A 15,802-nucleotide genomic window follows, 5' to 3' on the forward strand; every position below is an offset into this window, starting at 1 on the left:
TGGTGAGTCCGCACATGCCACCGGCCAATATCGTCTCCTTTCGCTACTCACGTACCAATATCATGTGTACGAGATCGAAAGGCATGATTGACAACTGCGGTTGAAAGATCAGGTCAGAGTGGACTATGCTTCGTGTACCTGCGCCTGACACTGCCGTGAGTTGGGTCAATCCTTTGCCGATCGAGCTGCATCACAGTCCTATCTATCAGATTTCTGCAAAAGATCAGCATCGCGCAGATGCAGCTCACTGACTCTTCTTCGGATCGTCCAGGACAACAGTCGACATCGATGGCCGTTGCGATGATCAACGCTCGCTTATAGAGTTATCGAGCGGTAACTGACTCTCGTGTCCTGCGACATATATGCAAGATACCGAGATAATGCCCTTTAGCGATGCTTCGCGATTCTTCGCTGCGTGCCTGTTGTTGATGCGGGCCTGCTCGGTCCGTTCGGCAATGCCAATTCCTGGGCTAGCGATATGTACGGCCTCCCACTAAGCATGGAACAGCGAGAAGGGTGGTTTAAATTGGCAGAGGCTGTGACGCGGCCAAAGGCAGTTGATGCAGGCACTCCTGGTCGGTCTTGTAGCCGGCACGGTGGCTAGTGACCCGAAAGCGGGCATGCCCGCGGGATGCTGGTACTGCGGCGAGGACAGGCACGGCTTGACCTGGGCAGGGATTATTTGGGCTGGCTCATGCAGAAGTGCAGTTGTGAAGTGAAAGGGAGCCCCTGATGCTGACGGGATCATCGTCCTATTGACTCGTGGATCAGTTGTGCAAATCTCGTGCGCTATAGATCCTTCAGCGCTCTAATAAGTATAAGGCCGAGTGTTCGGGGACTTAGTCGTTCCGTCGCCTACTTTTGTGGAGCGCCGCTAAGTACGCCGTCGCGCTGTCAAGCATTCTGGCGTGAGCTTGCAGTCGGGAAGGATTCTACTAACCAGCTGCCAATTCGGATCTGCGCCGGCTGGCTCAGCGTTTCACCAACATATCTGCCGCAGGAGCCACAGGTTGACACTCCGGTCGTGCGAAGGAGTCGTCAGGTCGTGGCCGGGAGCAATCCTTTCGGAGTCTCCGTCGAGTCAGTCCATCGTTCGACGCGCACACCGCCGAACAAGCCCATCAGAAAAAGAAACGCGCATCGTGGACTGAGACAAGCAGGCAAGCAGGGGAGCGGCGTCTCGAAGCGGGAGAAACCACAGCGTCGGCTATCCTCGCGACTGCAGCGCACGACAAAGCCTGTGGTTCTGGACCTGGGCAGGTGCAGGGGCCCCTGGAGCCGGTTCCGCTCTCTTGGCATCGGCACGGGATGCCTGTACATGAAACCGGGGGCCCCACTGGTTTACGCCCCTTATGAAATCGGAATCGAGCGCGTCCAGAAACGGTCGAATCCTGCCAAGTCGGCTATCAATCCGCCAGTTCAACCCTTGTCCGCTCAGGCATCCGTCTACTGCATGCTCAGTCACACCCCGGGCCTGTCAGCATTCTCTTCACGAGCCGCATCCGCGCGTGAAGATGCTCGTCTCTTGCCAGGCTATCAGGCAGGAACTGCGGTGCATCCGCCCCCAATCGGGCATGGCAGTGGGGGTCTCCATCTGCAAGCTCGCTAGCCACCCACGCCGCAACCTAACCGAATGAGTTGATGAACAACGGCCAATTGCAGATGGCGCTTGAACTTCTACATCCTGCAGCAATCGACGGATTTCTCCTGGTCCGTCACGAGTAATGGGCTTGCAGAGCCACGTGTGCGTGGCGAGCTCTCGCCTTTTTGCTCGCGTGGCTCTGGACAGGCATGCCGGATATCTTATAGCCTTCCCCGCCAGATCCATCAGACGTGCCGGCTGTGTCTTCTTTTTCCTCGGTTGCACCCTAGCAGGCCCTTCCATTGACAGCTCCCAGCCCAATCGATCAGTGTCAGCTGCGCCCTCGATTCACTTCAGTCACAATGGCCAAGGAACCTGCTGTTGAGGCCGTCGTTGGCCGTGGTCATACGAGTGCCATGAGCTATGCGGTATGCTCGCCTCCTGAGTCGTGGTTTGAATTCAGTCGCGCTGACTTACGCAGACCATCGCCCTCGCCGGTCTTGGTGGCTTCATCTACGGATATGCCGCCAATATCTTGACTGGTACTTTGGCACAGCCAACATTCATTGCCAAGTTCCTGTCCACTGCAGACGCCATTGAGCGCACCAATGGCATGGTCGGAGGGTAAGTCTTTCTTCTCCTTGCACGATGCTTCAGCAATTGGATGTCCACTCCACATCAGATGGACAAAACCACCAGCCATGAGCAGTAGCATGTCAATTGGACTGAGCAGAACCCTCGTTGGCAACCAATGGCTCTTGCACAGTCCTCGGAAACCACCCACTAACGCGGTCTCCAGTTTCTTTGGCGGCGCCCTCATCGGCGTCATCGTGCAAGCGCCCATCGCCAACAAGTTCGGCCGCCGTGCCGCCAACGGCGTGGCCGCGCTCCTCCTCATCTTCGCCAGCGCGCTGTCGGCCGGCTCGACCAACGTGGCCATGTTCCTCGCGGGCCGCACCATCTCGGGCTTCGGCGCCGCCATGTGCTTCGCCAACACGCCGACCTACACGGCCGAGCTGGCGACGCCGCACAACCGAGGTATGCTGGTCGGCTCGCAGGGCCTCTGCGTCGTGGGCTCGTACATCGTGTCGGCCCTGCTGGGCTTCGCCTTCTACTTCGTCGACGCCGTGAGTGGCCATCTTTCCAATCCATCCATCACTTCCCAATCACTGACCACTCCTTCAAGGACTACGCGTGGCGCCTGAACTACATCGTCCTCACCGGCTTCTCCTGCATCTTCCTCGGCTCGCTCTTCGCGCTGCCCGAGTCGCCGCGCTGGCTGATGGAGCGCGGGCGCGAGGACGAGGCGCGCGGCATCCTCGAGCGGCTGCACCGCAACCCGGCCGACCCGGCCGACAACACGCTGGCCAAGGCCGAGTTCGTGCAGATCCGCGCGCAGATCGCGGCGGAGCGCAGCCTGCCCAGCAGCTACTGGTACATCCTCACGACGCCGAGCATGCTGAAGCGCGCCGTCTGCACGCTGCTCGTGTGGACCATGGGCCAGAGCACCGGCATCACCGTCATCGCCAACCTCATCGCGTGAGTGCCCTCCTCCTTCCGTCTCTTACATCCTCCCAAAATAACCCTGCTGACCATCTTCCCTTACTACTAGCACCCTCATGGGCAACCTCGGCTTCGGTACCGTGATGCAGCTCGGCCTCGGCGTCGCCTGGGACGCGTGCGTGCTGCTCGGCTGCTTCGCCAACGTGCTTCTGATGGACCGGCTGGGACGCGTCAAGCTGCTCGTGATCGGCGGCTTCGGGTGCTCCGTCCTTCTCGTCATCGAGGGGGTTCTGCAAAAGTACTACCTCGCGACGACGGACGCGCCGGGGCTCAACGCGGCGGTCGCCATGTACTTCATCTTCGGCGTGTGGTTCACCAGCACCATCGAGTGCACGGGCTACGTGTACGGCGCCGAGATCTGGCCCACGCACCTGCGCAGCAAGGGCGCCACCCTCAACTACGTCGGCTTCTTCGGCCCCGCCCTCGCATACACCTACCCCGCCACCACCGCCTTCGCCACCATCGGCTGGGAGTACTACATGGTCTTCGTCGCCATCACCGTGCCGTGCTGCATCGCCATCTACTTCTTGTTGCCTGAGGTGAGTTTTCTTTCCTACCCTACCCTACCCTGACCCCCCACCAACTTAACACACCCTTGTTTGATATATCGGTGGTTTATTTGCTGACGCGGGGAATGAACAGACCACCGGCCTCACGCTCGAGGAGATCGGCCCGCTCTTCGGCGACGACGTGCAAGTCAAGTTCGAGGACGCGCTGCACGCCGATCTGGGCGAATCTACCCGCACGCAGTCCGTCGAGGTGCCGGGAGACGAGAAAGGGGATGCCCAGTGATTTTTTATTTTTTTTAACCACTCGCAAGTCTGCGATCTGAACAGCGCAGGCAGGGGCACCAACAGATAGAGACACCAGTGGTGTGTGGTGGTGGTGGACACACTTGAGATTTTGTTTTGATTTCCGATGATACCATTCGATGCGGAAAAAATAGTACATACTTGAGATTTAATGCCAATGAAAACATTCATTACCGAAATCTTTCTCGAGAAAAGCTGATGTGGTGGTAGTGATGATAGTTTCGAGGAAGTAATGTATCGAGCTGATGTGATGGGAGCTGGTGGCAAAGTCGTCGGGTATCCTTTGTGTTTGACCCTCACAAGCTGCGCCGCCATAGCGAATTGTCAAAAGGGGATGTGATGATTACTTCGCCTTACAAAAAAAGAAAAGAAGAAGAAGAAGAAGAGAATGGGAAGAGAGAGCAGGACATGTTTAGACTCAAAAAAAAGCATTCATACGGGTTCTATCTATCGCACTCTCTACCAAACACCGACGACATATAATAGTAGTAGCAGGGGGGAAAATGCACCCTTCATCCATCCACCTTACAAACCCCTCGGCTTCGCAAACCGGGCCAACTCGGCATCCCGCAACAACTTCTCCATGCACGAGCTCTCCAAGCAGACGCAAACCTCGATGCCCTCCTCGGCCGCGGCCGGGCCCGTCTTCGGGCGGCGCGGGTACATGAAGATGTAGCCGTCGACGGTGGGCCGGGGGCGGCGCAGGGCGCGCGGCAGGCCGAAGCCGAAGTCGGCGCGCTCGTAGGCCGTCATGCTGCCCCAGCTGGTGCCGCACACGTCCATGCCGAGGAAGCCGTTGACGCGGATCGCGATCCACGACTTGTTCTCGGTGCCGGCCAGCCAGTCGAGCGTGTCGGCGATCATCTGCGGCGACGTGTACTCCTTGATCGACTGCCGCACCGTCGCCGCCACCGCGGGCAGCGTGTCCGCTGCGATGAGGCGCGAGATGGGCACGCCCGGTTTGGGCAGCAGGAGGGCGTTGCCGAGGTAATGCGGGGGCAGGGCCGGGGTGACGGCTTTGCGGATGCCGACCTGTTGTTTTTGCCGTTGTTAGTTGATGACGAAGAAAGATGGAGAGAGAGAGAAGGCAACTCACGGCGTGCAGCAGGTGGCTGTCGCTCTCCAGATCCGGCTTGAACATGTCCAGCCGCGAACGCGTGAAGGCGCGCCACAGCACCGCCATCATGGAGTCGTACGTGCTGACCCACTCGCTGCCGTCGCCCGGCTGCTTGGTCGCCTCCTTCAGCGCCGCCAGCCCGCTCGTCGAAAAGTGCAGCATCACCTGCGACAGCGGCGGCATCTTGAAGTCGGCCGGCGGCGGCGCCGGCGGCTCCTTTACGTGGTCGAGGGACCGGATCTTGCGCTGCGTCGCCGTCATCCACTCGGGCGATGGCTTCGCCTTCGATATGAGCGGCGTTCGGTCCAGGCAGCTGTTATCGAACGATGGCAGGGCAGACGAGGTGGCCGTGGCGCGCGAGTTGGCGGCCCATTGAGCGAGGAAGCCGTCGGTACCAGGACCTGGCGGGGAGAAAGCACATAGTAAGCAGTTGACCTTGGGCGGCAAGCTATTGGGGATGACTTACCGTCGGAGCAGCAGTGGTGGACAGCGGCCCCCACGATGACGCCGCCGCGGATGAAGTTGACCTGGGCGACGAGGATGGGCGTCTCGTCGTCCTTGTCTTCACCCATCGGGGTCAATGGCTGCTTCTGGGTGACGGCGGTGGGCAGGAGCAGGTCTCCGTCCATCTTGCCGGCGGGGAAGTCCTCCCGGTCCAGCGCCTCGAAGGAGGGAAAGTCGTCGTTGTCCGACATGTCGTTGACAATGTACTCGACCGTCTTTCCCTTCTTCCTCTTGATCCAGACCCTGCCATTGTTCGGGTCCGTCTCCAGCTCGCCGGCGAGGGAACGGTACTGGCTGAGGGTGATCTCGAGGCCTTCCTTGAGGTTCTGCGCTAGTTTTTTCTTGTCTGCTCCGGCGTCGAGTTCGTAGACGAGCTGTCTATCCGTTAGCTATCGACCGACGCTGGAATCCAACAGGCAAACATACCGTCAACAAGGTGTAAATCTTGGGCAATGCATGGTCGATCTCGCTGAGTTCGAAGCTCTCCACTTCGGGATCGTTCTCGTAGCCGCGAGAGTAGATGTTGAAGACCTCCTTCTTGCCCATGTTGACTTGTGATATAGCTGGCAATGACTCCAGGAATCAATTGTTTACTTGACGGAATCGAGCTGGGAGCTCCCCACCTTAAGCAAGCAGCTGGAGCTATGGTGGGGTCCACCCTGGCAGGAGCACGTTCCCGAGCCCCTGCCGGTCTCCGCCGCGTGGCCTTCCGGTCAGGCAAGCATGGCGGCGGTGGCATAACAGAGCGGCCAAGAGTTATGAGACGGAGGCATTGCACAAAAACGGTGCGGGATGCTAGTCAGTCGGATGATCCCCAAACGGTTGTCCGTGCGTCGGCTGATGCTCAGGGCGTTTGGTCTGCGATCGGCCTGGGAGCGAGTCAGGCGGCGGTTCGGCCACAGTTCCTACTTTTGATCCATGCGCGCCGACTAGGGTTTCCTCGTTCCCCGAGACCGCCTTTCGCGCCGACCCGGCAACTCGGGTCCAAAACGAGTCGCCATCGGCCCGGGCCAATTGGCCGTCACGGAGCCGTGAGGTTGAGTCGTGAAATTGGCTGCAGGGTAGCCGTGCGAGGCGAGACGGATTGTGGGCATCAGAGCTGTGTGATGGAAAGCCGTACCTTGCAGCATGAGACAGGAGTGCGACGAGATCTTAACCGCTCAAGGTCTCCTCGCCGTGGCTCTTATCGACTTGAACCATGCGTCTCGTTGGAGTTATGGCCGAAAGTCTCCCGCCGGGAGCAGCACTGCTGTGCCGCAACCATATCCACCGGACCCATACAGTTGTGGAAAAGGTGGAACCGTTGCAGCGAGGAATCGAGAGGACTGGTATTCACCAGACTCTCCGGGATAGAGCCTCTGTGGTGCGTTGTACTTCCAGCGACCGCTCGAATGGTATGCATGCATGGGAGCCGTGCATGCAGGATTTCTAAGTTCCAGAATCCAGAATCCTGAAATCCAGAAGACGATCAGCATTAAGAATTCGGTCCTTCAAAAAGTCCAGGGTGGACGGCTCCATGGAACTCGGGGTGCAGTGCGAACGCCATGGCGTTGGGAAGGAATGGGATGGTGGCTCCGGAAAGGATTGCGCCCCTGCTGGGGACGCCTCACCTCCCAAGCCTCGTGCTGAGCCACTCGCCCCCACCCAGCCAATCAACTTGCACCTCAGCGCAGTGCCCAACCCTTCGACCAAAAGTGCGATGCGCAGTGGCTTCCTGCCATTGCAGCTCCAACGTTTCGAGATCCAACACCGCCGCCACCACCACCGCTTCCGCCGTGATATTATCGTGCCTCAGGATGCACGGCAGACTCCCACAGATCGACTGCGCTAGCTCCAACTCCGCGCGCCGCCACAACGCCAGTCTCACACCGGTGAAGATCTTGAAGATGGCGACCGGCGCTGCCTACATCGTCAATGGTTAGGTGGTTAAGTGGTGATACACATCGATCACCCTCACCATCCTCCTTACCTTCCTTCGACTCGCCCTCCCCGCAACGGCCCCGCTGCCGCTGCCCCCGCCTCCTTCATCCTTCCAATCTGCCACTCTTTCGTCTCAATCTCCGCCATAGTGGAGATTCACCTTTGGAAGGCGGTCCCTGCTGTTCGTGGTGGTGCGGCACCCGCTGCCCCTACTTGAGAGGACTTCGGGCGTGCCGTAGGCGTTCTGATTGACGGAAGCAATACTGGCCGGGAGGCAGCGGTAGCCCCGGCAAACTTGGCTGGCATGGATCCAGTATGGCTTGGTCTGGTCTCAATTGTGAAGCAAAAGCGTTAGCTAGTCTGGTGTGCTGTATATCCAGGGAATCTGGGGATGATGGGGAACGTGACAGTGTCCACTCCCTCCCGATGGAACTACTCATCTTGACACACGTCCTGAGAAGGCAGAGATACGCTAACGGCTTCCGGTGTTGACCGTTGATGCTCGAAGGCTGTTAGGAATATGTGGTTGTTACTCGTTCGAAATTGTATGGGTTACCTGTTTGGATAAGGAACCAAAAACCATGAAGTTCAAACTTTACAGAAGTTGATGTCAAGATAAGAAGCAACAGATTTGATGAAGCCACCGAGACTGGGGTAGTGCAGCTGATACGGAATTTCCTTGTGCGGTATTCTACCACTGTGTAGCTTTGTAACAGCAAAGGTTGACGATGATCACTGACAGAAAAACGAGCAACATCGATGTATAAAAGAGTACGTACTTATCTTGGACGATTCCCTGTTACACTATGACTCAGGTGGAGGCTTCACCTTCATGGAGATTGTCTCAAGGTCGTATCCCTTGGCGTTTCTGACAGCCAGCTGATACTCGCCGTCACCCACCAAGTCCTTCAGTACCAACTCCCGCGTTCTTCCCAGACTCTCGATGGCGCTGATGCGGTCAATAGTACCTTCCAGGTGCTCCTTGAATCCAGGCTCCCTGCATATCTCGCGGAAGGCGTTTTGCATGGGCACCGAGTCGGCCCGGACCATGGCATTGGAGTCGATGGCAACGATGTTGATGTGATCTAATTGCTGCAGGAAATCGGCGCGGGTCATGGTCTGGCGTGCCTTGTGCACCTCCATCTGCGGCAGTCTTGTTGGGTCGGCTCCATCATCCTCTAGCTCCACCAAAGCCGAGGCGAGCACCATGGCAGCAGCCTGTCATAGTCAGTACCTTCTGCCCTCTCGAAGCGGAACGACTCGACTTACACAAAACTTCTGCTGATCCATGACATCGTCGTCCATCTCCTCCCTACAATACCCGTCAGTTTCAGCCTCCCAATTCTGGTTTGCAATACTTACCCGAGAATCCAACACTGGTTCAGCAGCCAAATCTTCTCCTTCCGGTGGATGGCATCGCACATGTCCAGCATGTTATCCGACCTCGCCACCTGATTCAGGAACCGCAGTCTCCCGCCGACCTTGCTGTAGACCTCGTGCAAGATCGACGGCGCAACTTCCTCGTCCTTGAACTTGAACCTGAAGCGCTTAAGAGCATCCACCGCGACATCCCGCGGCACATCCGGGATGTTCAGGACCTGCATCCTGGTCGCCTGCTGGATCAACCTCTCCGAGATCCAATAGTCATCGCTGCTCAACACCAACGTAATCAGCCCGCTCGCGCTCCACAGCTCCGCCCGCTGCTGGATCAGCTCCAGCAAGTCCCTCCCATCGTCGTCGTCCCGCAGCAGATGGATGCCGTTGATGACCAGCACCAGCGGGCGCTCCTGGCGGCCGTGCCGCCGCAACGCCACCTTCTCCAGCTTGTTGAACGCGCGCTCGATGTCCAGCAGCGCCGTCGTGTCGCGCGGGCCTTTGAAGCTGAACAGGCTGCCGATGTAGTCCTCGTGGAACTCGAAATCCAGCGCCTTGCCCAGGCGCACGCGGAAGATCTCGGGGTCGCCGTGCGCCTCGAGCAGCGCGACGCCCGCGCCGTTGGCCTTGCGCATGCCCTCCAGCAGCATGCTCGTCTTGCCCGTGCCCTTCTCGCCCGTCAGCAGGTAGTAGTGGCCGCGCGCCCGCCCCGCCAGGATGTCGTCCAGCATGCGCTGCTCGTCGCGCTGGATCCACCACGCCGCCTCGGGCAGCTCGTCGGCCGCGTTGATGGGCGTCTTGCCGTCCGAGTGGCGCACCAGCGACGCCAGCTCGAGCGACGAGAAGCCCGCGTCGAAGGCGTTTTCCATCTTGGACAGGACCTGGGCCTTGTAGTAGTTTTGGTAGGCAAAGCCGACGCCGCCCAGGATGGCGACGGAGCCCAGCGTCGTGATGGTTGTCTCGAGCACCTTGGATTTCCAGTCGGCGTTTTCGTCGCCATCGTTGCTGCTCGATCCCTTGCTCTTGCCATGATGCTGCTCCTCGTTCAGGTCGGCTCTGTACAGCGGGTGGCCGGGGTACAGGCGGTACCGCGGGATGTGGCGGGGGGCGCGCAGGTAGCCTGTGGTGGGGTGGAAAGGGGCGAGGGTTTAGTGGTGGCTCATGTGACTGGTGCTCTTCGTGGACTGATTACCGTATCTGGCTGAGCGACGGATCCCTGCCGAAGCCTTCATTGTTGTCACGTCGATGATGGACCTACTGGATACGTAAACGATTGCAGCGGTAGGACGGCAATTGGAAGCGAGAACGGCAGCTGCAAACGAGACGGCGATGCAATTGGCTCAAATAGAACGCAACCCCGATTGATGTAGGTCAGAGAGATGCAGCTGGAGAAAGCAGGGGAATTCTGAAGAATTGGAGATGGAAAACGCGTGCGGGCGGAGACGCGTCTGGACACGGTTCTCGAGTCAGTTCGGACACGTCAGTGCTGTCTCCGTCCACGTGATCGCCATCGTTGCTTTTATCTGCGACCACCACTTTATTCGATGCCACTCGCTCGCTACTATCGAGACCTTAGGTTTGCTGCCTTCAAGGATTAAAAAAGGGGAGCGACGATGATTGGTCCGGTTCCGAACCGCCGTGGCCTTCAAACTTTCAAGTGCCGGTACCGCAACTCGCTACCATTATCACCGCCCACATGCAAGCAAAACCTATGAGTCAAGAAATACGCAAAAACTGAGTTCGAAAAGACGGAGAACAGCGACTAAGAAAGGGAGAGAGAAACGGTTGGCAAAAAAGCAAAACTACACGCCCTCGAGGGCGCCCAGAAACCCCGTTCGCAGCCCTTTCCGTTGGACCTCTTGGGTTTTTTGCGATTATCATTTCATTAGGCGGAAGTGGACGCCGCATCTGCCCTGAGGTGTGCTTGTTTGTGGAGTCGAACTCCTGCACTGCCGCCGTAAAGTGCCTAATATCACCGACGCCTACACCTAGACCAGGCCAGAATGTAGACGCCGGCGATACTGTAGGAGTTGCAGTGAATATTTGTATAGTGATACTTGCGTTCTACCTGCATCACTGCTTTCCATTGCAAAGTTTCTTACGAAGTGATGATCGTTCAAAATGTCCACAGCAATCGTCCAGCCCCTGCCGTAATTAAATCCCTGATGAGAAACTCCAATCCTTTTCTTTTCGCCTGCCTGAAGTTCCATTAATCGTCCATTTGACCTTACATCCTTCTTTTTTTTTTTTTTTTTTTTTGAGCCCATGTGGTGAGCCTCAGGCAACATCTCCTTCCTTTTTGCTTTGCCCTTTTCCTCTTGCAATATCGTAAAGTGTCTTTTCATGAGCACTGCCGTGGCATGCCCTCCTCAAGCTCCTTTGGTGCCATTTGTCTCAACCCCCTGCATAACATCCGTAATATCTCCGAGCAGGCTTCCAGTGGGGTGCTGGCTCTGTTTCCGCCCAACCGGTTCGCCATCATCCCAATTGTCGACTCTCAGGAATCTGGCGTGCACCGCCAGCGCCCAATGCGGTCCGCGCGGATCGTTCTTCAGCCCTGTAAAATCCACATCACCCAGTCAGCAAAGGCCTCGTCCTTCTCTCCCACACCACATAGTGCAACCCCGCCCTTCCCCAAAGGAAGGAAGAAAAAGAAAGACATAGAGACTCACCACCAAGCACCTCCGCCGCCTCCCTCACCTCCCCCCACGACCCCGGTCCCGTGCCCGCGCCGCCCTGCGCATCCCTCTCCTTGCCCGCATACCGCCTCAACACCTCCAACGCGCACAGCAGCCAATCCCTCACCTCCTCCCTCTTCTTCACCAGCTGTTCCCCCCGCAACGACGCCGTCTCCGGCGTCTTCCCGGGCGTCGGCAGCGCCCCTCCCACGCCCATCTCCGCCCTCCACGGCGCGTACATGCACAGCAGCCTCTCCTGCAGCACCGTCGGCGCCGGCAGCACCAGCATCGTCTGATCCGCCGCCGTCCGCGTGTCCCCGTCCCCGTCCCCGCCCCGGCCCGCGATGCTGGCGCCGATGAGCAGGCGGCGCAGCAGCGGGAAGTGGCCGAGCGCGAGCACGTAGAAGCGGTTGCGGTCGTGGGCGGACGTGTCGGTCCGGCCGTTGGCGCCGGTCGAGACGAGGCGGATGAAGCGCGCGATCGTGGCGCTGGCGCCGGGAGGGATGGGCGGCGTGAGCAGCACGGTGAGGGCGTATACGTCACGGAGGTAGAGGCGCGTGCCGGTGAGCGTGGTCGGGTACTGGGTGCTCGTGGCGAAGGGGATGGGTCGGGTGGTGGGGGCGGTTGCCGCCGTCGCGGCTGGAGTGGTGGGCGGGGTCGGCATGGCTCGTCTGGCTTGAGTAGGCTTGCTGGTCTGTTCGGTTCAGGTGAGCTGGTTCTTTGGGGCTTTGGGTGAGGCAAGGTCGCGCGCGCGGCTGGGCGAGCGGTGTAGTGGATGATGCTGTTTGTATGCGGGTGGGGTGTTTGAGCTGGATGACCGTCGGCGGTAGGGTGGAGCGGCCGCTTGCTGTTGTGTCGTGGAGGAGAGTACTGGACGAGGTCGGGAGGGTGGTGGATAGATAGATGTACGCTCTTGCGCCAGTCGGTTTGGCGCGCGGCATGCGCAGGTGAGGCGCACTTGCCGTATGGTTCCAGCAGCTTCATTTCACTCCGACTTTGCCGCCGCCCGCCGACTCACAACGCGACGAGTCTGAAGTCGTTCCGCCACGGCGATCAGTGAGAGAGCGGCTGACGCAGCCGCTCCCATGGTTCTTCTCTTAATCTGTGGTGCGGCTCTTCACTTAAGCAGAGCTCTTCTCTGAATCTTTCCTTCCTCGAAGGCCGGATCAAGTCCAGTCAATCAACGAAAGCGGAGAAGGCAGATCGCCTTCTCCAGGGTAAAAAAACTCTGAGCCCAGAGAAAACCCAGACAAGAAGATTGGGTGCCTGCCAAGGCCTTCTTGTCCTTTTCCACCAACCTCCTCGAACGCGCCAGTAAGGGAGTAGCACGAAGAAGAAAAGAAAAAAGAGAGGAAAGGTCGAGGGAGGAGGGGTTTATATAGGACGGAAGGGCATGGCGATCACCGGGACAGATTGAGACGCTAAACCGAATATGGGTGGGGCCGTCGCCGGGGTGATGTGCAAAATCACCTGCAGCAACCACTCGTGGTTTGTCACCATTTTCCACAAAACCATACTACCTATCCGGAGGGGAGAGACTCTCCGCTCACTCTGTCAAGATACAAAATGGTGTCCGCCCGGCCATGCAACCACTCACTCATTCCCACTCCCCAAATCGATAATCTGGGTCTCGTAGGCTCACACCGTTCCTGTCGACATACTTGATGCTGGGTCTTCCAGATTCGCCAAAGTAAAACGCATGGTCAGTACCGGCTCCATGATTCGGGAGACCTGCATGCAATGTCAAGTCGCGCTCACCGCACTCATTGTGCCTCACTCACCGACGAGGTAGGTGGCATAGCGAAGAATGTTCCTCTTCTCACCTTCTTCAAAAGGCCTCCACTCATGCGACCGAATGCGCATGTACGCTGCAATGACACGTTGCCGGATCTTCAACCGCTCTGACTCAGTGACATCGGAATATGGCGATGGATCAATGAGCGGTTCCGGCAACGGGCGCCGGTCGAAGAACTTCCTCATCAGCTGCGCTTTGTATTGGTTGGGATGCGGCCAGCCGTGGCTTTGCGGCAAGCGGAGAACAGGACATTCCACAAGAGCGAGCCGGTACAACCGCTTATCGTATTCGATCAGGTCAATGAAGTTGTCGAAATCCTCGGTTCTGAGTGTACTGGTTGCTGTGAGGGACCTGTAGAGTATGCTGACGTCTTCAAAAAACCTCTTGTAGCCAGAATGTGTGGGGGGATATTGTCCTGGAGATTCGAATGGCGCCATTGTCCAGCTGATCTTCCGTTTAGCGTTCGCGAAGGTTTCCAATTTGCATCCATCCTCCCCAATTCCTACAGTTATATGCAGCAGGGGCGGGTCGCACATACCAATGCTTCTACAAAACCCGTTTGTTTGCTGCCACGTCTTTCCAACCGCTCCACTTCAAACTTTTGCCAGGGCACAAATATTGTCTGTCACAAGAGCCTTTGACGGGGAAAATACAAATAAAGGGAATGACGTACAACAATGAGATGGCGACCACAAAATATCTTACACGTTAAGCATGCGGCGGCGAAGGTTACAGATATGAGGAAGGTTCCAGCTACGACTGGAAATGAAATCAAGAGGGTCCCAGGAAGGGCCATATGGCCCACACTGGAAAGAATGCCCTCTTCGGCAAGAGTATGAGTGTCGTAGAAGTCCGGAGGGGCAGGTGCACTTGCTCGGATTGATCGCAGACTACTCTTTTCGGCTGCAATGATAATAGTAGTCATCATGTAGTCATTGAGCAACTGAATAGGTGGAGAGGTCGTGTTCATGCTTTACATATCGACGCACAGTTTCATATTGACCGCGGGGTTCATCCCGCAGACCTGAGTCGCATCAGCAAGCTGTGAGTTGTGGGACTAATGGATGCGATTCAAGCTGAAGAAGCCAAGCGCATTTGATTGACTAGCTATCCATTGTCTGAGGATGCCGCTCAAGATCCAGAGGATGAGTACCTGGGTAGCTACTTTGCGAACAGCCACAGCCGACATTGACCTCCGACTTTCGCATCGAAAACCGTGTCCAAGGACCCCAGTGAAGTAGCACCAGACCAATACCCCCTCCGCAGATGACAAGTATTCTCATAGACCGTTCAACAATCACTTTCCTCCGAGCTTATGTTCGAAACGATCCTAGCATAAAATGCATCATCTAACGTGGCAAGAAAGTGGTCGGAGGATAGGCATGACGCTTCTCTAATAGTAGTGGGCGGTACCATCAGCCATGGTCACACCGATGTTAAGGTGAGGATCAGCATGGACATGATCGATGAGGCTTTCCCAAACCTGGGCGGGAGTAGCGCCAGGTGGAACATCAGTGTCAGTCTCGAGCGGGAGACCTATCGCCACTTCAGTAGTACAAGGTTGTTTCCATCTGCTCGGGCTCAGCTTACAGGTGAGGATGTTGAGCATGAAGAAACGCAAGTTGATTTCTTCCGGGGTCATGGCAGGTTTACCGTGGGCTTCACGCTCACGCTTCCATTGCTCGAGTATGGCGTGGCGGACCAAGAGCCTGTCGCGGCGATGGAACGAGTTGGGACAAACGTTCATGTGTGTGTCGCTGGGCATGGAAGCAAGGCGGTTACGAAAGTGGTTGCGAATGCGCTCCATTCTGGCGTGCGGGTGGGGACACATTTCTTCCGGCCTGTTGAAGTCGAGCATGATCAGCCTGGCGACGCGGAAAAGTCGCTCCTCGGCCTCGCTCAAGCGGATGAAGTTGTCGATGTCAACTTCAGAGGCGGCGTTGTCCATGAGCTGGATGAATAGCATATGCGTATCCTTGCAGAATCGGTTGTAGCCCGCCTTCTTGTGGCGGTACAGGCTGGCATCCGTGAAGAGAGCCATGGTGGTCGGGTTCTTTGGCTCGAGGGTTGATCAGGTGCGTGCAGATGGAGAAAGGTGGGCGCGACCCAGGCAGAAGAAAAATAAGAGGGTGGGATGGCTTGGCAGAGATTTTTCGCACCGGAGGCATGGGCGAGAGGCAGTTTAAGAAGGCGCGACCCAGTATCAACCCGTCGTGACTAATCAATCCGCCGAACGGATGTGCTGCTTCTTACTGTCGGCACCCTGTCTCCCCTCGTCACTCTCTACTACGCCAGGCATTACTCCAGCAGCATTTATCATGCAAGAAACATCAAAATCCATCATCGATCCCCAGGATCTCTCCTCGTCACCCTCTACTACGCCAGTCCTTAGTCCAGCGGCAAGTACAACGCAAGAAACACCAGAATCCACCAGCAAAACACCAGAATCCACCATCA

The 15,802-nt window shown here is 57.5% G+C and overlaps 5 protein-coding genes across 5 annotated transcripts; 1 reads left to right on the top strand and 4 right to left on the bottom strand.

The window, feature by feature from the left end:
- Window positions 1–1,944: 1,944 nt before the first annotated feature.
- On the top strand, window positions 1,945–3,937 carry SLS55_003211 (uncharacterized protein; the record flags this gene model as incomplete). The annotated part of the gene is made up of 6 exons (XM_066774689.1): window positions 1,945–2,010; window positions 2,064–2,206; window positions 2,382–2,709; window positions 2,769–3,121; window positions 3,195–3,684; window positions 3,788–3,937. The coding sequence occupies 6 exons, from the start codon at window positions 1,945–1,947 to the stop codon at window positions 3,935–3,937; spliced, it is 1,530 nt and encodes a 509-aa protein (XP_066634808.1).
- Window positions 3,938–4,482: 545 nt separating this feature from the next.
- On the bottom strand, window positions 4,483–6,124 carry SLS55_003212 (uncharacterized protein; the record flags this gene model as incomplete). Its single annotated transcript, XM_066774690.1, has 4 exons — window positions 4,483–4,989; window positions 5,054–5,475; window positions 5,541–5,952; window positions 6,005–6,124. The coding sequence occupies 4 exons, from the start codon at window positions 6,122–6,124 to the stop codon at window positions 4,483–4,485; spliced, it is 1,461 nt and encodes a 486-aa protein (XP_066634809.1).
- A 2,178-nt stretch (window positions 6,125–8,302) lies between these two features.
- SLS55_003213 (uncharacterized protein) lies at window positions 8,303–10,780 on the bottom strand (the record flags this gene model as incomplete). Its single annotated transcript, XM_066774691.1, has 4 exons — window positions 8,303–8,716; window positions 8,768–8,810; window positions 8,861–9,992; window positions 10,774–10,780. 4 exons carry the CDS (start codon window positions 10,778–10,780, stop codon window positions 8,303–8,305), a joined length of 1,596 nt encoding a protein of 531 aa, XP_066634810.1.
- A 2,543-nt stretch (window positions 10,781–13,323) lies between these two features.
- On the bottom strand, window positions 13,324–13,782 carry SLS55_003214 (uncharacterized protein; the record flags this gene model as incomplete). The annotated part of the gene is made up of 1 exon (XM_066774692.1): window positions 13,324–13,782. One exon carries the CDS (start codon window positions 13,780–13,782, stop codon window positions 13,324–13,326), a length of 459 nt encoding a protein of 152 aa, XP_066634811.1.
- A 956-nt stretch (window positions 13,783–14,738) lies between these two features.
- Window positions 14,739–15,386, bottom strand: SLS55_003215 (uncharacterized protein; the record flags this gene model as incomplete). Its single annotated transcript, XM_066774693.1, has 2 exons — window positions 14,739–14,881; window positions 14,936–15,386. The coding sequence occupies 2 exons, from the start codon at window positions 15,384–15,386 to the stop codon at window positions 14,739–14,741; spliced, it is 594 nt and encodes a 197-aa protein (XP_066634812.1).
- Window positions 15,387–15,802: the final 416 nt, after the last annotated feature.

Source organism: Diplodia seriata (assembly GCF_021436955.1).
Source record: "Diplodia seriata strain FDS-637 chromosome Unknown scaffold_3, whole genome shotgun sequence".
NCBI classification, from domain to species: domain Eukaryota; kingdom Fungi; phylum Ascomycota; class Dothideomycetes; order Botryosphaeriales; family Botryosphaeriaceae; genus Diplodia; species Diplodia seriata.